General features: G+C 37.6%; 1 protein-coding gene across 1 annotated transcript; it reads left to right on the top strand.

The window, feature by feature from the left end:
• Positions 1 to 548: 548 nt before the first annotated feature.
• LOC108319736 (uncharacterized mitochondrial protein AtMg00860-like) lies at positions 549 to 1,007 on the top strand. The gene has a single exon (XM_017550975.1). It carries the CDS (start codon positions 549 to 551, stop codon positions 1,005 to 1,007), a length of 459 nt encoding a protein of 152 aa, XP_017406464.1.
• The last annotated feature ends 16,641 nt before the right edge of the window (positions 1,008 to 17,648 follow it).

A 17,648-nucleotide genomic window follows, 5' to 3' on the forward strand; every position in this document is an offset into this window, starting at 1 on the left:
AAAGAAAAAAAATAAAAAGATAAAAAAAACTAAAAAGATAAAAAGATAAAAAGATAAAAAGATAAAAGAGAAAAAGATAAAAAGATAAAAAGATAGAAAGATAAAAAAAAAGATAAAATAAAATAAAAAGATAAAAAGTCTAATCGGTTAAGAATCATACAAATAGAATAATTATACCACGAGTCCCCAGCAACGACGCCAAAAACTTGTTAACACTCGACAAGTGTACCAAATCGTATCAAGTAATAATAAAATGGTAAGACCAAGTATCATTTCCCAAAGGACTCACGGCCTAGACAATTATGTGATTTGTTGATTAAATTAGACTTGTGAATGAAATTTACCATAGAAGTAAATTTACCCCCAAGGGGTGAAAAGTGCGTTTTTGTGCTCCTCCTGCCAAAGATATAAAACCTAGGATGTCTGGGTCCTTAAAATAGAGTGAAAACAAAACACAAACAAGGTCCGACCCATGTCGTTGGCGCTCAAGCGCCCTAAGTGGGGCGCTCGGGCAGTGAAAGGTGGTTCTTGGCGCTTGGCCACCCAAAATGCAGTGTCATCATTTAAAACGTAATCATAAGAAGTGTATATTTGGCCAACTACAACTGGACTATTTGGGTCACATCATTTCCAAGGATAGTGTGGCTGTAGATCCAACTAAAGTGGAAGCTATGACCAATTGGCCATTTCCAAAAAATGCCAACGCTTTGAGGAGATTTTTGGGGTTAACCAGATATTATAGAAGATTTGTTAAAGGGTTTGGTCAAACTGCCAAACCTCTAACACAGTTATTAACTAAGGAGGAATTTTGCTGGACGCTTGAGGCTCAACGGGCATTTGACGCATTAAAGGGTGGTGTTTCTAAATTGCCAGTATTGGTTGTTCCACATTTTTCCAAATCTTTCACCTTGGAAACAGATGCATCTATCAAAGTATTGAGGGTTGTTTTATTGCAAGAGGGTCGGCCTTTGGCCTTTGGCCTTTTGAAGTCAAGACTTTTCCGATAGGGGTCAGCAAAAATCAGTGTATGAGCGGGAGTTGATGGCTATTGTCCAAGTAGTTCAGAAATGGAAACACTACGTCATGTGCAATCATTTTGTTATCGTTACAGACCAAAAGAGCTTGAAATTTCTCACTAACCAGTGCTTACTAACAGAATAACAATTTAAATGGGCTTCCAAGCTAATTGGCTATGATTTTGAGATACATTTTCGCCTTGGCAAGGAGAATCGCGTGGATGATGCTTTGTCTAGGAGACAATATTTTATGGCTGTCTTTGTTTCAAACGGATGAATGAGACTTGGGAAACTGAAGTTCAACATGATCCTAAGCTGGTTTCTCTCATCCAAGAATTATTGTTAAATCCAAAAGCTCGTGAGCGGTATGAGTTGAAGAAATGAAGGTTGTTCTACAATGGGACATTGGTGTTACCTAGGAACTTTTCTCGCATTCCTAGTATCATCAAGGAGCTGCATGAGTCTCCTATAGGAGGCCACAGTGAGTACTTTAGGACTTTTAAAAGGGTAGCAGGGGTACTCTACTATGAAGGGATGAAGCGGGATATCAAGGAGTTTGTGATGTAGTGTGCAGTATGCCAATGCAATAAAACATAGACATTGGCTCGTATAGGTCTGTTACAGCTACTACCCATTCCTACCCTGGGCAAGTAAATTAGGAAGTGACATTAACACTAATGAAGAAAGATGAATTCTTGAATACATGAGAGTGTGATAGGATAAATCGGAAACCCCAACAACATCATCATTCCATATTATACATCAATCTATTTTGCTTCTTTTTTATCAAAATGGAGGATTAGTTCACCATAGACATGGGGAAACTAGATGAAAAACAATGAAAGAATGAAAGATAGAACCCTAGAATGTGAAGAAAGCAGCTTCTGCATCCAAAATCCTCCTCCAAGGGTTGACGAAAGTGTGATTTCGCCTCTTTCTGTCCAAAGATACTTACCCTAGGTCGACTAAACCCTTATATAGTTTATTAAGAATTAAAGATAATAGGTCCAAACCCAATTAAATGGCGCTCAACGGCACTTTTGGCGCTCAGCGGTAAGTACATTTCCTCATAATGACGCTCAGCTGCACTTTTGGCCCTCAACGGTGGCTGCAGTGCTTCAAAACGCCGCTCAACGATAAATGTGGCGTTGAACGGTGAATGCGACTCTTCTTTTGTGCACTTTTACTTCCTTTCCTCAGTGTAGCTCCTTACTACTTCAAGTTCTTTGATTTAATTCACCTTAATTCCTACCAAAACAAGGAAAACCAAGCATAAAACCCATCAAACTCTCTTATTTCCAAAACTAAAGCAAAAACATGATTTCAAGTTAGTTTCTAAGTCATAAAGGTTGTTTTTAATATGAAAATTAAGTATAAAAATAACGGTTTTTCAACCGTTATCACTAAGCAGGATGTGTATTTGGTTTATGTGGAACATTGAATTAGCTTGTGTGAGGTTTTGGACTCCAGAGTGTTTGTTGTGAATGGTTGCTATTCTTTTGAAAGCATGAATGATATTGCCCAGGTTTCTATGATTGAACTATTTGATTTCTTGTGTCATATGATCGAGGCCATTTTTTATTACCCTTTTTCTTAGCCAATGCATGATTTTAGCCCAAATGAAAAAGAGCACGAAGTGTTCTACCCTTTTTAAACCCCAAGCCTTAAACAAATCCCTTGTGAAAATCTTTACCTTGAGTTAAGTTGAGAATCATGATGTGATGTTGATCAAGGTTAAAGTTTGGGGTTGATTGGGAGAATTGAAAAGGAAATTAATGAAAAGCATTGAGCTAAGTGTTGAGCAAGTATGAAAAAGAGAAAAGAAAATAAAATGCAAAGAAAAGAAAGCTCAATGCAAAAAGGGGAAAGTTGGGAATGAGTGAGATTGGTTTGTCTAAAGAGAGATTGTACTTGAATGATAAAATTATGAATGACTCTCTTAACCCAAGGATTTTGTGATCTTGAAAAATCAATTTTTCTTCTTAGCCCAACCACGTTACAAGGCATGGAAACTCCTTGTGATGATACTTGTCTGTGAGTATGATTGATTGTGGTAAATGAAAGGATATTTTGTTCTATGAGACATTGAGATAGTAGAGTGAAGAAGTGACCTCTATATATACCTGTGTGATTGAGTGAAACACTTTGTCTGGTGAGGAAGAGTTCCATGAATACATGATTACATCAAGGCTTAGTTAATTGATCATTCATGAGAATATCATCTATTGGATATTAGGTGATTATGTGAACGTCATGATGAGTGATTTTTAATCAAAGCATGTGCACATCTTGACTGAATTCTGTTTGATAAGCTGATTTGAGTAATTACTTGTCTTGGAAGAAAAAGTTTTTGAGGGTGTTGAACCATTGTATTGATTGGTGGAAGAGTGAGTTATATCTTATTTGCTTGAGGACAAGCAAAATTCTAAGTTTGGGGTTGTAATAACGGTTGAAAAACCGTTATTTTTATACTTAATTTTGATATTAAAAACACCCTTTATGACTTAGAAACTAGCTTGAAATTATGCTTTTGCTTAAGTTGTGATACTAAGAGAGTTGAATGGGTTTTATGCTTGTTTTTCCTTATTTGGAAGGAATTAAGATGAATTGGATGAAGAAGTTGAAGTAGCAAGGAGATGGAGTCTAGAAAGGCTGGAAAAGTGGAACATAGAAGAGTCGTAGATAGCGCTAAGCGTCAGTTTGGGGCGTTGAGCGCGAATTTGGAGGTGACTCTCGGTCGGTTTTCTATTCCAGTTTCACGGAGATTCAAAGGGAGAAGGAAGTAGTGCTCACGGTGATGCCCTGGAATGGAGAAACATACGTGTGATTCATTTGGCTTTTAGAGATATTTTAATGTTTTATTTTATTCCAGCAATGTTACATCCATGGAAAGGAATCTCAGCTTTGCTTACTTCGTCTTGCACTGAAAAATCTTTTATATTATATGTATGGGAATGCATTGAGATTAAAGTAGTTTACTTGTTTAGTTTAATTTATTTTGTTACAGTGTTCATGAGGTGCTGGCATTCTTTATTTTATTTCATCTCCTTTAGACAAAGTAGTTGTATGTCGCCACTTAGGTTTTATTTTTAGTTTCAATCACACTTGAACTTAAGCTATTTTTATATTAAATGAGATGGATTTGCCTTTCAGCTTTTCACTTTTTAATTCAATGTTGCATTTTAATTTGGTTCAAGCACTTTTCATTTTAATGTTGCCTATTTTGCTTGGTTGTGATATTTTAGTTATAATGTTAGTAGTGACCAATCAATTTAATTCTGTATTTGAAACCGTTTTACATTTCTCTTTGCATTCGTGTCATATTTAAGTTCATTTGCATTCACAAACTAAAACCCCTCCACTACGTGTTTGACCTAAGCACCACATTTGGTCCTTGAGAGACGACCTAGGAGTCACTTCCTAGTTTATACTGCATTATTTCTTGCAATCAAATTTGATGGGCCGCGACAGCTCGCATCAATGAAGCAATCAAGCTTAGCTTGTTTCCTTTCTCATTGGGAGGCAATGCTAAGTTATGGTTAAACTCTTTTCCAGAAGAAAGCTTTACAGAGTGGGAAGTTGTGGTTGCAAAGTTTTTAAACAAATACTTCCCAAAATCTAAAGTCAATAAAGGGAAGCAAGAGATATCTTCTTTCAGACAAGGCATGGAAGAGACATTAGGTCAAGCATGGGATCGTTATAAAAGTTTGTTGAGAAAAACTCCCACGCATGGCTTTGATGAAGCAGCAGTAGTCTTACTTTTACTTGGAGGTCTTGGTTCACAAACCAAGTTGATGCTAGATGCCTCAGCAGGAGGTAATACTAATTGGAAGACTCTAGAGGAAGCAACTGAGCTGATAGAAAATATGGCTACTAATGACAATGAGTTGCATAGTGAAAGAGGAACTCCAATTTTACAATTTCAATCAAATGATGCCTTGCTCGCTCAGAACAAAATCATTATTCAGCAATTAGAAGAAGTAACAAAGAAGCTTTCCATTTTACCTCGAGATAAATAATATTTCAATGGCTCAAAGGCAGCAGAAACAGTGGCAGACACAATCTAGTCCATATGCGAAAACCACAAAATTGGAGGATACCTTTCAGCAATTCATGAAAATGAGCGCCTCTTATTGTAAAAATGTGGAAGTTGCATTCAATAATATGAAGATGAATCTTAGGCGAGTGGTTAACAAGATAGAAGGTTGTGAAAAGAATGCAAAAAGTACTTTGAGGGAAGAGTGTAAAACTATTGTAACTAGAAGCGATAAAGTGTTAGAAGAGAGAAAAGAGAGAGAAAATGAGAGTGGGAAAGAGACACTTGAGTGGAAAGATAAGGTTGAGAAAGAAAAAAAAGAGAGAGGAGGAAGATGACAGAAAAAAAAGAAAGAGAGTTAGAAAAGATACTTCCTTTTCCAAATATTTATTCAAGGAAGGAGAAAGAAAAATAGTTTGAAAGGTTCATGGAGATGTTTAAAAAACTGGAGATTACTTTTCCTTTCTCTGAAGCATTGCAACAGATGCCATCTTATGCAAAAAAAATTTAAGGAACTCCTTACAAAGAAAAGAAAATACATTGAGAAGGAGACCATTGAAGTGCAAGGTAACTGTAGTGCAATCATACAACAATTGCCTCCTAAGTTTAAAGATCCAGGGAGCTTCATTATTCCATGCACCATAGGAGAGTTGGAAGGGCGCTGATTGATTTGGGAGCTAGCATCAATTTGATGTTGCTTTTTGTGTTTAAAAGAATTGAGGGTTTAGAACTCAAACCCACTAAGCATAGATGTAATAATGTGCTCATGGAATTATTCCTCACTAGATAAAGTGTTTCACTCAATCACACAAGTATATATAGAGTTCACTCATTCACTCTACTATCACAATGTCACATGAATAAACTTTTCCTTTCATTTAACCATAATTAAACACACTCACAAGCAAGCATCATCACAAGGACATTTCTATGGCTTATAATGTGGTTGGACTAAGAAGAAAATTAGTTTTTCTGGATCACAAAATCCTTGAGTTAAGAGAATCATCATCTAAACACAACCATTCTTACTTATTCCCAACTTTCCTTTGCATTGAGCTTTTCTTTTTCTTTCTTTTCTTTGCTTTTTATTTTTCTTTTAACGTGCTTAACACTTGGCTCAATGCTTTTTATTTTTCCTTTTTAGACTTCCCAACAACCCCAAACTTGAACCTTTATCAATACCAGAAGATATTCTCAACTCAACTCAAGGTAAAGATTTTCAAAAAGGGTTTTCACATCATATTCAAGGCTAAACGTTCAAAGGATAGAACACATTGTCTTCTCTTTTATTGGGCTAAAATCATGCATTTGGCTGAAAAGGGAATCAATCATACTCATAGACAAGTATCATCACAAGGACTTTCTATGGCTTGTAACATGGTTGGGCTAAGAAGAAAAATTGGTTTTTCAAGATCGCAAAATCCTTGAGTTAAGAGAGTCATTCATAAATTTATCATTCAAATACAATCTCTCTTTGGACAAACCAATCTCACTCATTCCCAACTTTCCCCTTTTTACATTGAGCTTTTCTTTCTTTGCATTCTATTTTCTCTCTTTTTCATACTTGCTCAACACTTAGCTCAATGCTTTTCGTTACTTTCCTTTTCAATTCTCCCAACAACCCCAAACTTAGACCTTTATTAATACCACACAATCATTCTCAACTTAACTCAGAGTAAATATTTTCACAAAGGAGTTGTTTAAGGCTTGAGGTTCAAAAAAAGTAGAACACTTCATGGTCTTTTTCATTTGGATACAAATCATGCATTGGCTAAGCAAAAGGGTAATAAAAAATGGCCTTGATCATGTGACACAAGTAAGCAAGTACTTCAATCATAAAAGCCTGTGCAAAATCATTCATGCTTTCAAAAGAATAACAATCATTCAAACAAATACTCTGGAGTTCAAAACCTCACACACGTTAATTCATGTTCCACATACTTCAAATTGATAACAGTTGAAAAACTGTGATTTTTATACTTAATTTTTACCTTAAACACAACCTTTATGACTTAGAAATTAGCTTGGAATCATGCTTTTGCTTATGTTTTGGAAATAAGAGAGTTGGATGGGTTTTATGCTTGGTTTTCCTTGTTTGTGCAGGAATTAAGATGAATTAGATGAAAGAAGTTGAAGTAGTAAGGAGCTGGACTCAGGAAAGGAATTGAAAGTGCACAAAAGAAGAGCCGCAGTCACCGCTCAACGCCACTTTTATCGCTGAGCGACGTTATGAAAGGACCACAGTCACCGCTACTTTTGTTATCTTTTTATCTTTTTGATGAGTGCATATGTATGCCCACATTTATGTTTGAAAATTAAAATTTTGATGGGATAATTGTGTTTAAATGGTTGATTTTAAGTGAATTTGTGATGATTGGGTTTGGAAATAAAGAGACGTAAAAAGTAAGTTTTAGTGCATAAATTATTCTTGGATGTTCTAATGTTTATTTGTGCAGCTGAGAATATAAGTTTTATTGGTCCAAATGGCAATTCAAGGCCCAAAATCAGGTTTTATTTGGAAAATAATGTACAGATGGGCCAAACAGACAAGCTTTACCCTTACACACCCTAAAATCCCTACATACACTCCTATTTCTGAAACAGGCCAAAGACCAAGCCCAAACACTAAGCCATTTCTACTACACATCCCTAAGTTTCCTATACACACCCTTCCTAAGCTAGACTCCACCAGATCATGCCACATGTCCAAATCCTCCCCACACAGATCTAGCCAACCACATCTCGCCACCTCAACCCTAACCCATGAGCATCATCTTCCACCTTCTCCAACAGAACCCTAGCCACCACCACCTTCCCGCCGCTCCGCTCTGTCATCGGACAGCCACTGCCGTGCCGCCGCCGCAAGCCCAACGCCACTGCCGTGCCGCCGTCACCACCACGTCGCGACATCCGTTCATCTTCTCCCTTCTCGAAACCAAAGCGCGACATCCATGGCCGCCGCGACACCAACTTCTTCTCCCTCCTTTCCTGCCGGACAGCCACCATCAACCATCACCACCGGCGCATCAACGGACCACCACGGTGCCTCAACCAAGACCGCCGCCACCTTCCTTCTCCTTCGCGCAAGGGTTCGAAGCCACCACGACCGCCATCCGCGAGTTCGTCTTCGCATCACCAACATCTCGTCGTCGTCGCACAGAGTCACCGTCCTCTTCTCCACCACCATCAACCCCAAAATCGCGCCTTCCTATTCGCGATTCAAGCTTCTTCGCCACCGGACCTGCAACAATCAACCACACCGCGGTACCATGGGCACCGCCAGCCGCTGCGATAACACTCTCTCCTTCGTCAATCGCAAGGCTGCAACATCTACCTTCATCGCGCCATTAACGGCGACGCCGCGATCAACGAGCATCATCGCCTCCGGCACGCACATTCGCCGTGCTCACCTCCTTGCCGCTGCCATCCATCTTCGAACCTGCAATTCAAAAGAAAAACCCAAACAGACGCAGGCAAAGGCGGAGGGGTAAGCCCTTTCCCCAATTCTGAACCCTAATTTTGGGTAGGAAGGAGCCTGACACGTGTCGAGCTCCCATTGGGCGCGTCCTCCTCTGGTCAAAGTTAGTCAATAAGCCTTCTCTGGTCAAAGTTTGGTCAACTGAGGGGCTTTCTTGCAATTTCAGAAATTCAGAAGGGGCTAAAGTGCAGATAGAGGAAATTTCAGGGCATTTATGCAATTTTGGAAAGTTAGAAAAGATAAAAAAATAATATTCAGTTGTTGAATTAATTTAATTTGGGAATATCAACAGAAAATATCTTCCAAATAATGTTATAATTATTTAAATCTTTTAGTTATTTGAAAGATATAAGATAAAAGATTCTATCAACTGAATATTCAGAGTCCAAGCCCAATCAAGCCTATTTAAAGAGACCCAGGGGACTTCACTTAATTCATTCTCTCATACTCCTCTCACTTTTCTTTCATCTTGTATTCAACTCCATTCATGGAGAGCTAAGCATCTAGGGCTATTCTACTGTAATTCCATGACGGATTCTGAGGTTACGTTCAGTTAATGCAATTGTTTATTTTGATTATTAATTTAAGTTGTTCTCTCTCTATGTCTTTCATCTCTCTATCTTGTTAAAAGTAAAGATTTTTGCATCATAATGTGTTTGAATCTACATGCATATTAATTATATGAGTTCTAGGGTTTCTAGGTTTAATTGAGAATCTACTTTGATTTAATTTAGGAACTTTCATATGATTAAATGGTTTTTAATATCAATTGAGAATGTACTTTAATTGGTAGTAATAATTTCAACTATAATTAATTGAGAATTTACTTTGATTGATTAACTTTTAACTTGGTTAGGAGATTTAAGAATAAACATGATTAAACACAATAGAATTTGATTGAGAATGTACTTTGGTTGAATTTATTGTGAATAATCTAGAAAGGTTTTGCATTTGATTGAGAATTTACTTTGGTTAAATGCATGATCGCCCTCAAATTGATTAAGAATGTACTTTAATTAATTTGAAACTTAAACGATAATCAATTGAACAATTATCCGTGAATAACCGATGATGAATCTATCTTGGAAAAGCAGTGGAATTAGCCTATTTCATCGTAACTATTTTTAAGTTTCTTATTTATTCTTTAAACACTCTTCAACCATTACTTTTATTCATAAGCATTGCATAGCATTCGTAAGAGTCACAGATATTCAAAAGCAATTCCGTGTTCGTTGGGAGACGACTCAAGGTTACTTCAACCCTGTCTACTTTCTTGAATACTACTTGGCAATACTGAAGTTGCCTTGAAAAGTAGTATTAATTTGATAGCTTCAACGACAGCTTATCAAATTTGGCGTCGTTGCCTGGGAATACGGTTAGTATTTTGAATATTTAATTCTTATTTTTATTTTTATTTTTATTTTTTATTTTTTTTATTTTTATTTTATCTTTTTTTTTTACGCACATACATTTAATTTAATTTGAGTTATTTTGTAGTCTTTAGTCATTCTTGTTTTAGCAAAAATCTTTGTTCTTGTTTTTATTAAGAATTTCTCTTGAGAAATACTTGAGGCTAGTTTGAATACACTTTGGGTAGGAAAGACTTGGTACTTAAGTTGTCCATTGTGACGCACCTCTCTTTCCTGGGAGTGGACCCAACAAGTCTCTCTTATCTCTTATTTGAAATATTTATCGAAAGCAAGAACAAAAGAAAAAGAGAAGCAATAGAGGAACAACTTCCAACAGATTGCGTAGTGCATGACCAGAGCTAACCCGGGAGAATTTTATCAAATTAACCCGGAAGTTGAAAGGAATTTGCGTAAGCTGTAAAGAAGATTGAAATTTGGGTGTTCTACTAAAGGAACACTTTCTACATCTGAAGTCATTCCACCTTCATTATCTCCAATCACAAACATACCATCCAATCCTTTATCTGATCCTAACCCAAACAATATGGCACAAAGAACCATCAGACAATTAGCCACCTCCCACAATACAGTTATCCGAAGTAACATTGAATATCCTCATGAGGAGTGGGAGCTGAGACCTGACCTGTTAAATGCCTTACCAAAGTTCAATGGGTTATCAAGGGAGAATCCATACAAGCACTTGAGACAATTTCACATGTTGTGTGAAAACTTTAGATCTCCCAGGATCACAATAGAGAGCCTTAAAATGAGAGCTTTTCCTTTTACTTTTCAAGGCGCAGCTCAAGATTGGTGGTATTATCTCTCTACACGGATTACAAATTGGGAAACTATTGAAAGACTCTTTCTTGAGAAGTATTTTCCTGCATCCAGATTATCTGTCATCCGTAGAGAAATTTAAGATATAAGACAGAGAGATAGAGAGAATCTTAGTGAATATTGGGAAAGATTCAAGAAACTATGTTCTTCATGCCCTCAACTCCAAATGGAAGATTTTATTCTAAGCTTTTATGAAGGCTTAAGTCCTACTGATAGGTCATGGGCAGATGCTGCAAGCGGAGGATCTTTCGTAGACAGGTCATCAGAAGATGGTATAGATCTAATAGAACGGAAGGCAGTAGACAATCAACAGTATGGCACAAGAGAAAATTCAGTGACTTTGTTGAAGGGTGTGCATGAAATTGATAATGGTGCAGTTGATGGAAAGAGGATAGATGAAAGATTGAATAAGCTAGAAAGCAAACTCGACGAGATTGCAAGTTTGTTTAAAACCTCAACTCCATAAATTGTTAAGAAGTGTGGAATTTGCATTTCAACTAACCATTATACTGATGAATGTCCTAGCTTGGTGGAGACCACTGTGGAAAACCCATCTCAAGCTTTTGCTGCAAACATGATTGAAGGAAATAGACCATACCAGAATTATCATGATTCGTCCTTTAATAGATATCAGCAGAACAAACAACCTTATGTTCCACCTCAACAAAGGCAGCAATCTCAGCCTGAAATGTCAATGCAAGATTTCATGAAAATAATAGTTGAGCAAAATTCAGAAATAAAGAAATCAATTGCATAGTTGACTCAGAGGGTGGATAAATTAGAGGCTAAGGAATCAAATAAATTGCCTGCACAAACAGTGATCAACCCGAGAAATGTAAATGCTATTACTTTAAGAACGGGTAAGCAGGTAGAAGGCCCTGAAGGAGCCCTAGAGGATGAAGATAAAGAGAAAGAAGAAGCACAAATTGATGACAATGGAGGATCAAGTGAGCCATCACCTGAATCTACCACTGAAAAATCCAGGTTAGTATCTTCTAACTCTTCTACAAATTCTTCTTCATCTTATTCTCCACCTCCTCCATATCCAAATCGGTTAAAACCGAGAAACAAAAAAATGGAGGAATTAGACCAAGAAATTTTAAATACTTTCAAGAAGGTAGAGATAAACATTCCTTTGCTTGATGCTGTTAAACAAATCCCCAAGTACGCCAAGTTTTTGAAAGAACTTTGCACAAATAAAAGGCGTATTAGGGATAATGAGATTGTGAATTTGGGAAGAAATGTGTCAAGCTTGGTTAAGAAACACATTGAACTACCACAAAAATGCAAAGATCCAGGTATGTTTTCTGTTCCTTGTACTATTGGAAATTTAAAGTTTGACAATGCCATGCTAGATTTAGGGGCTTCCATTAATGTAATGCCTTTATCAGTGTTTACTTCTCTATCTTTGGGACCTCTTAAGACTACTGGTGTGGTCATTCAACTGGCCAACCGTAGCACAGTTAACCCTGCAGGTGTGCTCGAGGATGTCCTTGTCCGAGTAGACAAGCTAATTTTTCCTGCCGATTTCTACATCTTGGATATGAAGGATGAAGATGGAATCCAGTCATCCACTATTATCTTGGGAAGACCTTTCATGATGACAGCACGAACCAAGATAGATGTGCATGCAGGCACACTAACCATGGAGATAGGTGATGAGAAGATGCATTTTAATGTATTGGAAGCCATGAAGCACCCAATTGAAGAGCATTCTTTGTTTTGTATTGATTTATTAAGTGAAATTGTAAATAATTTTTCTGTTAGTTGGACATTTTTTCAACTTTTTCTCCATCTTTGGACTTTTCTTTTTCAAACATGTCGTGCCTGATTTTGGACGACGAAGAAAATTGTAAAACAGGTGATATTGAGGACGCAGTGTCAATAGATGATACCTTTGTGGCGTCCGAGTGTGATGTTGAGGTGGCTGAGATTACCTTAGGTAGTAAAATCCTGCCATCTGTGGTACAACCACCCGTTTTGGAGTTGAAACCTTTACCATCCCATTTGAAATATGCTTATCTTGAGAAGGATGGGAAACTCCCTGTTATTATATCTGCATTGCTTACTGATGAGCAGGAAAAACAGCTATTACAGGTTATCAAAGACCACAAGAAAGTAATAGGCTGGACTTTGACAGATATTCCTGGTATTAGTCCTTCATTTTGTATGCACAAAATACTTTTGGAGGAGGATGCTAAACCAGTGAGACAACCTCAAAGAAGACTGAATCCTCAACTGATGGAGGTTGTCAAGAAAGAGGTAACCAAGTTGCTACAACAGGTATTATATATCCCATTTCTGACAACACTTGGGTGAGCCTTGTACATGTGGTTCCCAAGAAATCTGGAATCATAGTGGTTAAAAACGAGAAGGAGGAATTGATTCCTACTCGTATTCAGAATAGCTGGAGGGTTTGTATTGACTATAGGAGATTGAACCAAGTCACTAGAAAGGACCACTTTCCTTTGCCATTCATGGATCAGATGCTAGACCGTTTGGCAGGTAAGTCACATTACTGTTTTCTAGATGGATTCTCCAGGTATTTTCAAATTTGTATAGCCCCGGAGGACGAACATAAGACTACCTTCACTTGTCCTTTTGGTACATATGCTTATCGAAAAATGCCATTTGGTTTATGCAATGCTCCTGGTACATTTCAGCGATGTATGCTGAGTATTTTTACAGACTTATTGGAGCATTGTATTGAGGTTTTCATGGATGATTTTAGTGTGTATGGTTCATCTTTCGATAATTGTTTGGCTAATCTTGCAAGAGTTTTGCAGAGATGTGAGGAAACTAACCTTGTTTTGAATTTTGAAAAATGTCCTTTTATGGTGGAACAAGGTATAGTTTTGGGTCATGTTGTCTCCAGGAATGCTATATTTGTAGATCCTGCTAAAATTGATGTTATTTCACAATTGCCTTACCCCTCTTCTGTACGAGAGGTTCGATCTTTTCTTGGTCATGCAGGGTTTTACAGGAGGTTTATACAGGACTTTAGCAAGATAGCTAATCCTCTCTCCAATTTACTTTAGAAGGATGTACCATTTGACTTTGGAGGGAAGTGCAAAGCCGCTTTTGATTCCTTGAAAAAGGCACTCACTACCACTCCCATCATCCAACCACCTGATTGGACATTGCCATTCGAGTTGATGTGTGATGCATCAAACTTTGCAATAGGAGCGGTACTTGCACAAAGAAATGGGAAGCTACCACATGTGATATATTATGCTTCTAGGACATTGGACACTGCACAGGCAAATTATACCACAACTGAGAAGGAATTACTAGCTGTTGTATTTGCCTTGGATAAATTCAGATCATACATACTTGGATCCAAGGTAATTGTTTATACAGATCATGCTGCATTGAAATTCCTTCTAAAGAAAGCAGATTCCAAACCAAGGTTAATCAGATGGATGCTACTGCTCCAAGAGTTTGACATTGAAATTTGGGACAAAAGTGGAGCCCATAATCTAGTAGCAGACCATCTTAGTAGGATTGAAAAAGAAGAAGATGAAATTCCTATTCAAGATGACTTTCCTGATGAAGTTCTGCTAGCATTGACTTCTGTAAAAGGTATGTATCCTGAACCTTGGTTTGCTGACATTGTTAACTATTTGGCTGTTTCAGCTATTCCTCCATCTTTCTCCAAATCTGAGAAAGCCAAACTGAAAAGTGAGGCGAAGTACTATGTTTGGGATGAACCATTCTTATGGCGCATTGGTAGTGACCAAGTTGTAAGGAGGTGTGTTCCTGATATAGAGATACCTTATGTGCTTGAATTTTTTCATTCATCACCTTTTGGAGGACACTATGGCACGCAAAGGACAGGTAGGAAGGTGTTGGATTGTGGATTATATTGGCCTACCATCTTTAAAGATGCACAGAGGAAATATGAAAATTGTGAGCAATGTCAGAGGGCAGCTAGATCCATCACTAAGAGGGAAGAGATGCCTCAACAACCCATGCTATATTGTGAGGTATTTGATATTTGGGGTATTGACTTCATGGGTCCTTTTCCTTTTTCTTCTGGGTTTTCTTATATTTTGCTTGCTGTAGACTATGTTTCCAAATGGGTGGAAGCCATAGCTACAAGGATTAATGATGCTCGAGTTGTTATGAGTTTTGTCAGATCTAACATTTTTTGTAGGTTTGGAATACCATGAGCCATCATTAGTGATCAGGGGACCCACTTTTACAATAAGCTGTTAGAGAATATGTTGAAAAAGTATGGGGTGATGCATCACATTGCTACACCATATCACCCCCAAACTAATGGACAAGCTGAGGTCTCTAACAGAGAGATCAAGAAGATATTGCAAAAGCTAGTGAAGCCAAATAGGAAGGATTGGGCCGCAAGATTGGATGATGCACTTTGGGCACATCGGACGGCCTACAAAGCACCAATAGGTATGTCACCTTTCAGGGTTGTATTTGGAAAAGCTTGCCATCTACCTGTGGAGATTCAACACCGAGCCTATTGGGCTGTGAAGGCTTGTAACTTGGACATGGAAGGAGCAGGGAAAGATATAAAGCTCCAACTGCAAGAACTAGAGAAGATTAGGCTCACAGCCTATGAAAACTCCAAGTTTTACAAAGAGAAAACCAAAAAATTCCATGATCAAAAGCTTGTGACCAACAAGGATTTCAACATAGGTCAAAAGGTGTTATTGTACAAGTCCAGGGTAGGGCCTATGAGTGGTAAATTACGCTCCAAATGGGAAGGTCCATTCATTGTAACACAAGTGTTTCCCTATGGAGCAGTGGAGATCAAGGAAGAATCTTCTGATAGAATCTTCAAGGTTAATGGCCATCGTCTGCGGATATTTAATGAAAATCAAGACATGCTGAACAAGACGATGGATGCAGTGAATTTGACCACTCCAACATTCCTTCCACCATGAAGGAGGTAAGTTCCCTTATACTTTTTCTTTGCATTTTATATATAAGGCATACATTGAGGACAATGCATAGTTTAAGTGTGGGGGTGTGGGGAAACAATTAATTTTGTTTCCTATTTTGTTTGTCTATTTTGTTTGTTTTTAATAAATATTTGCATTGGATTTGAGAGTTTGAATCAGTAACTGGAATGATCATGAATTTAAGAAAAAAAATGAGTCATGTTGATATGAGTGGATTGCTTTTATGATTTGTTGATTGAGTTGACTTGAGAATTTCCTAATTAAATCTTTTGTGAAAGAAATTTGAACCATGTGAGTTTTGAACTTAATGTTAAGGATGGACCACCATGTGCCATACCTATTTTTCTTGTGTGAATTGCCCATGTTTTGTTGATACCTTAATAGTTAGCTTGATTCTGTGTTGTGCCACTAAGGAGAATATGCATGATTTGATATGATTGAGGCATTTCTTGTTTTATCTACTTGGCCAAATAAACTTGTCCTAACATTAATCCATTGGAACCTTCTTTGAGCCTTAAGCCTATTTTTTCTTGTTCCTAGTCATTGTCAAATGAAAAAAGAAGAAAAATCATATGTTCCTTACCTTAGGAAAGAAGGAGTAATGGATTCTGTTAGAATTAAAGTGATGAATAAGTGTGTGGGTGAGTATCTCACCCACAAAACAATAAAAAAGGTAAAAAGGAAGATGAAAAATTGAAGTTTAAAAAAAAAAAAGGAAAAGAAGAAGAAAGAAAAGAAAATCTTCCTTAAAAGAGCAAGAAATAAATTTGTTTTTGAAATCAAATATCATTACTCTTTCTATGTCAATTTCAAAAGCTCATAAATCCCTAGGAAATTTCCTACCTTTGCCTTGGCCCCAATACAACCTTTCAAAAGTCCGCATGATCAGTAATTGCATGTTTTCTGAAGTGTGTGAATGATTAGAGTCTTGCTAAATATCAAGGGTGTCTACTTACATGGGTATTTTGAGTGTAAACACAAGCCAAAAACACTTGAGAGAGTTGAGGAGAAGTAGATACATGTTGACTTGAGTGTTGTCTTTCATATTTGATTTTCTTGGGAATTCAAAAAGGTTAACTCATGTGTAAATAATAAAGTGATTCCATTTGCATGCCCATGCCTAAATGATTGATCTATGTCTGGTGATGCTCATTCTTTTGATCCAAATGCAAATATGAAATAAAAATGATTCAGAACAAAGTCTTGGAATTAATCAATTTTGTCCAGGAGTGCAAAAGGATAAGTGTGGGGGTGTGATGAGTGCATATTTATGCCCACATTTATGTTTGAAAATTAAAATTTTGATGGGATAATTGTCTTTAAATGGTTGATTTTAAGTGAATTTGTGATGATTGGGTTTGGAAATAAAGAGACGTAGAAAGTAAGTTTTAGCTCATAAATTATTCTTGGATGTTTTAATGTTTATTTGTGCAGCTAAGAATATAAGTTTTATTGGTCCAAATGGCAATTCAAGGCCCAAAATCAGGTTTTATTTGGAAAATAATGTTCAGATGGGCCAAACTGACAAGCTTTACCCTTGCACCCCCTAAAATCCCTACATACACTCCTATTTCTGAAACAGGCCAAAGACCAAGCCCAAACACTAAGCCATTTCTACTACACCTCCCTAAGTTTCCTATACACACCCTTCCTAAGCTAGACTCCACCAGATCATGCCACGTGTCTAAATCCTCCCCACACAGATCTAGCCAACCACATCTCGCAACCTCAGCCCTAACCCATGAGCATCATCTTCCACCTTCTCCAACAGAACCCTAGCCGCCGCCACCTTCCTGCCGCTCCGCTCCATCATCGGACAACCACTGCCGTGCCGCCGCCGCAAGCCCAACGCCACTGTCGTGCCGACGTCACCACCACACCGTGACCTCCGTTCATCTTCTCCCTTCTCGAAACCAAAGCGCGACATCCATGGCCGCCGCGACA

This window comes from Vigna angularis, chromosome 6 (assembly GCF_016808095.1).
Source record: "Vigna angularis cultivar LongXiaoDou No.4 chromosome 6, ASM1680809v1, whole genome shotgun sequence".
NCBI lineage: Eukaryota > Viridiplantae > Streptophyta > Magnoliopsida > Fabales > Fabaceae > Vigna > Vigna angularis.

Bases quoted from the DNA above. Each gene is read 5' to 3' on its own strand.
- LOC108319736 (XM_017550975.1), top strand. From the start codon at position 549: ATGCAGTGTCATCATTTAAAACGTAATCATAAGAAGTGTATATTTGGC.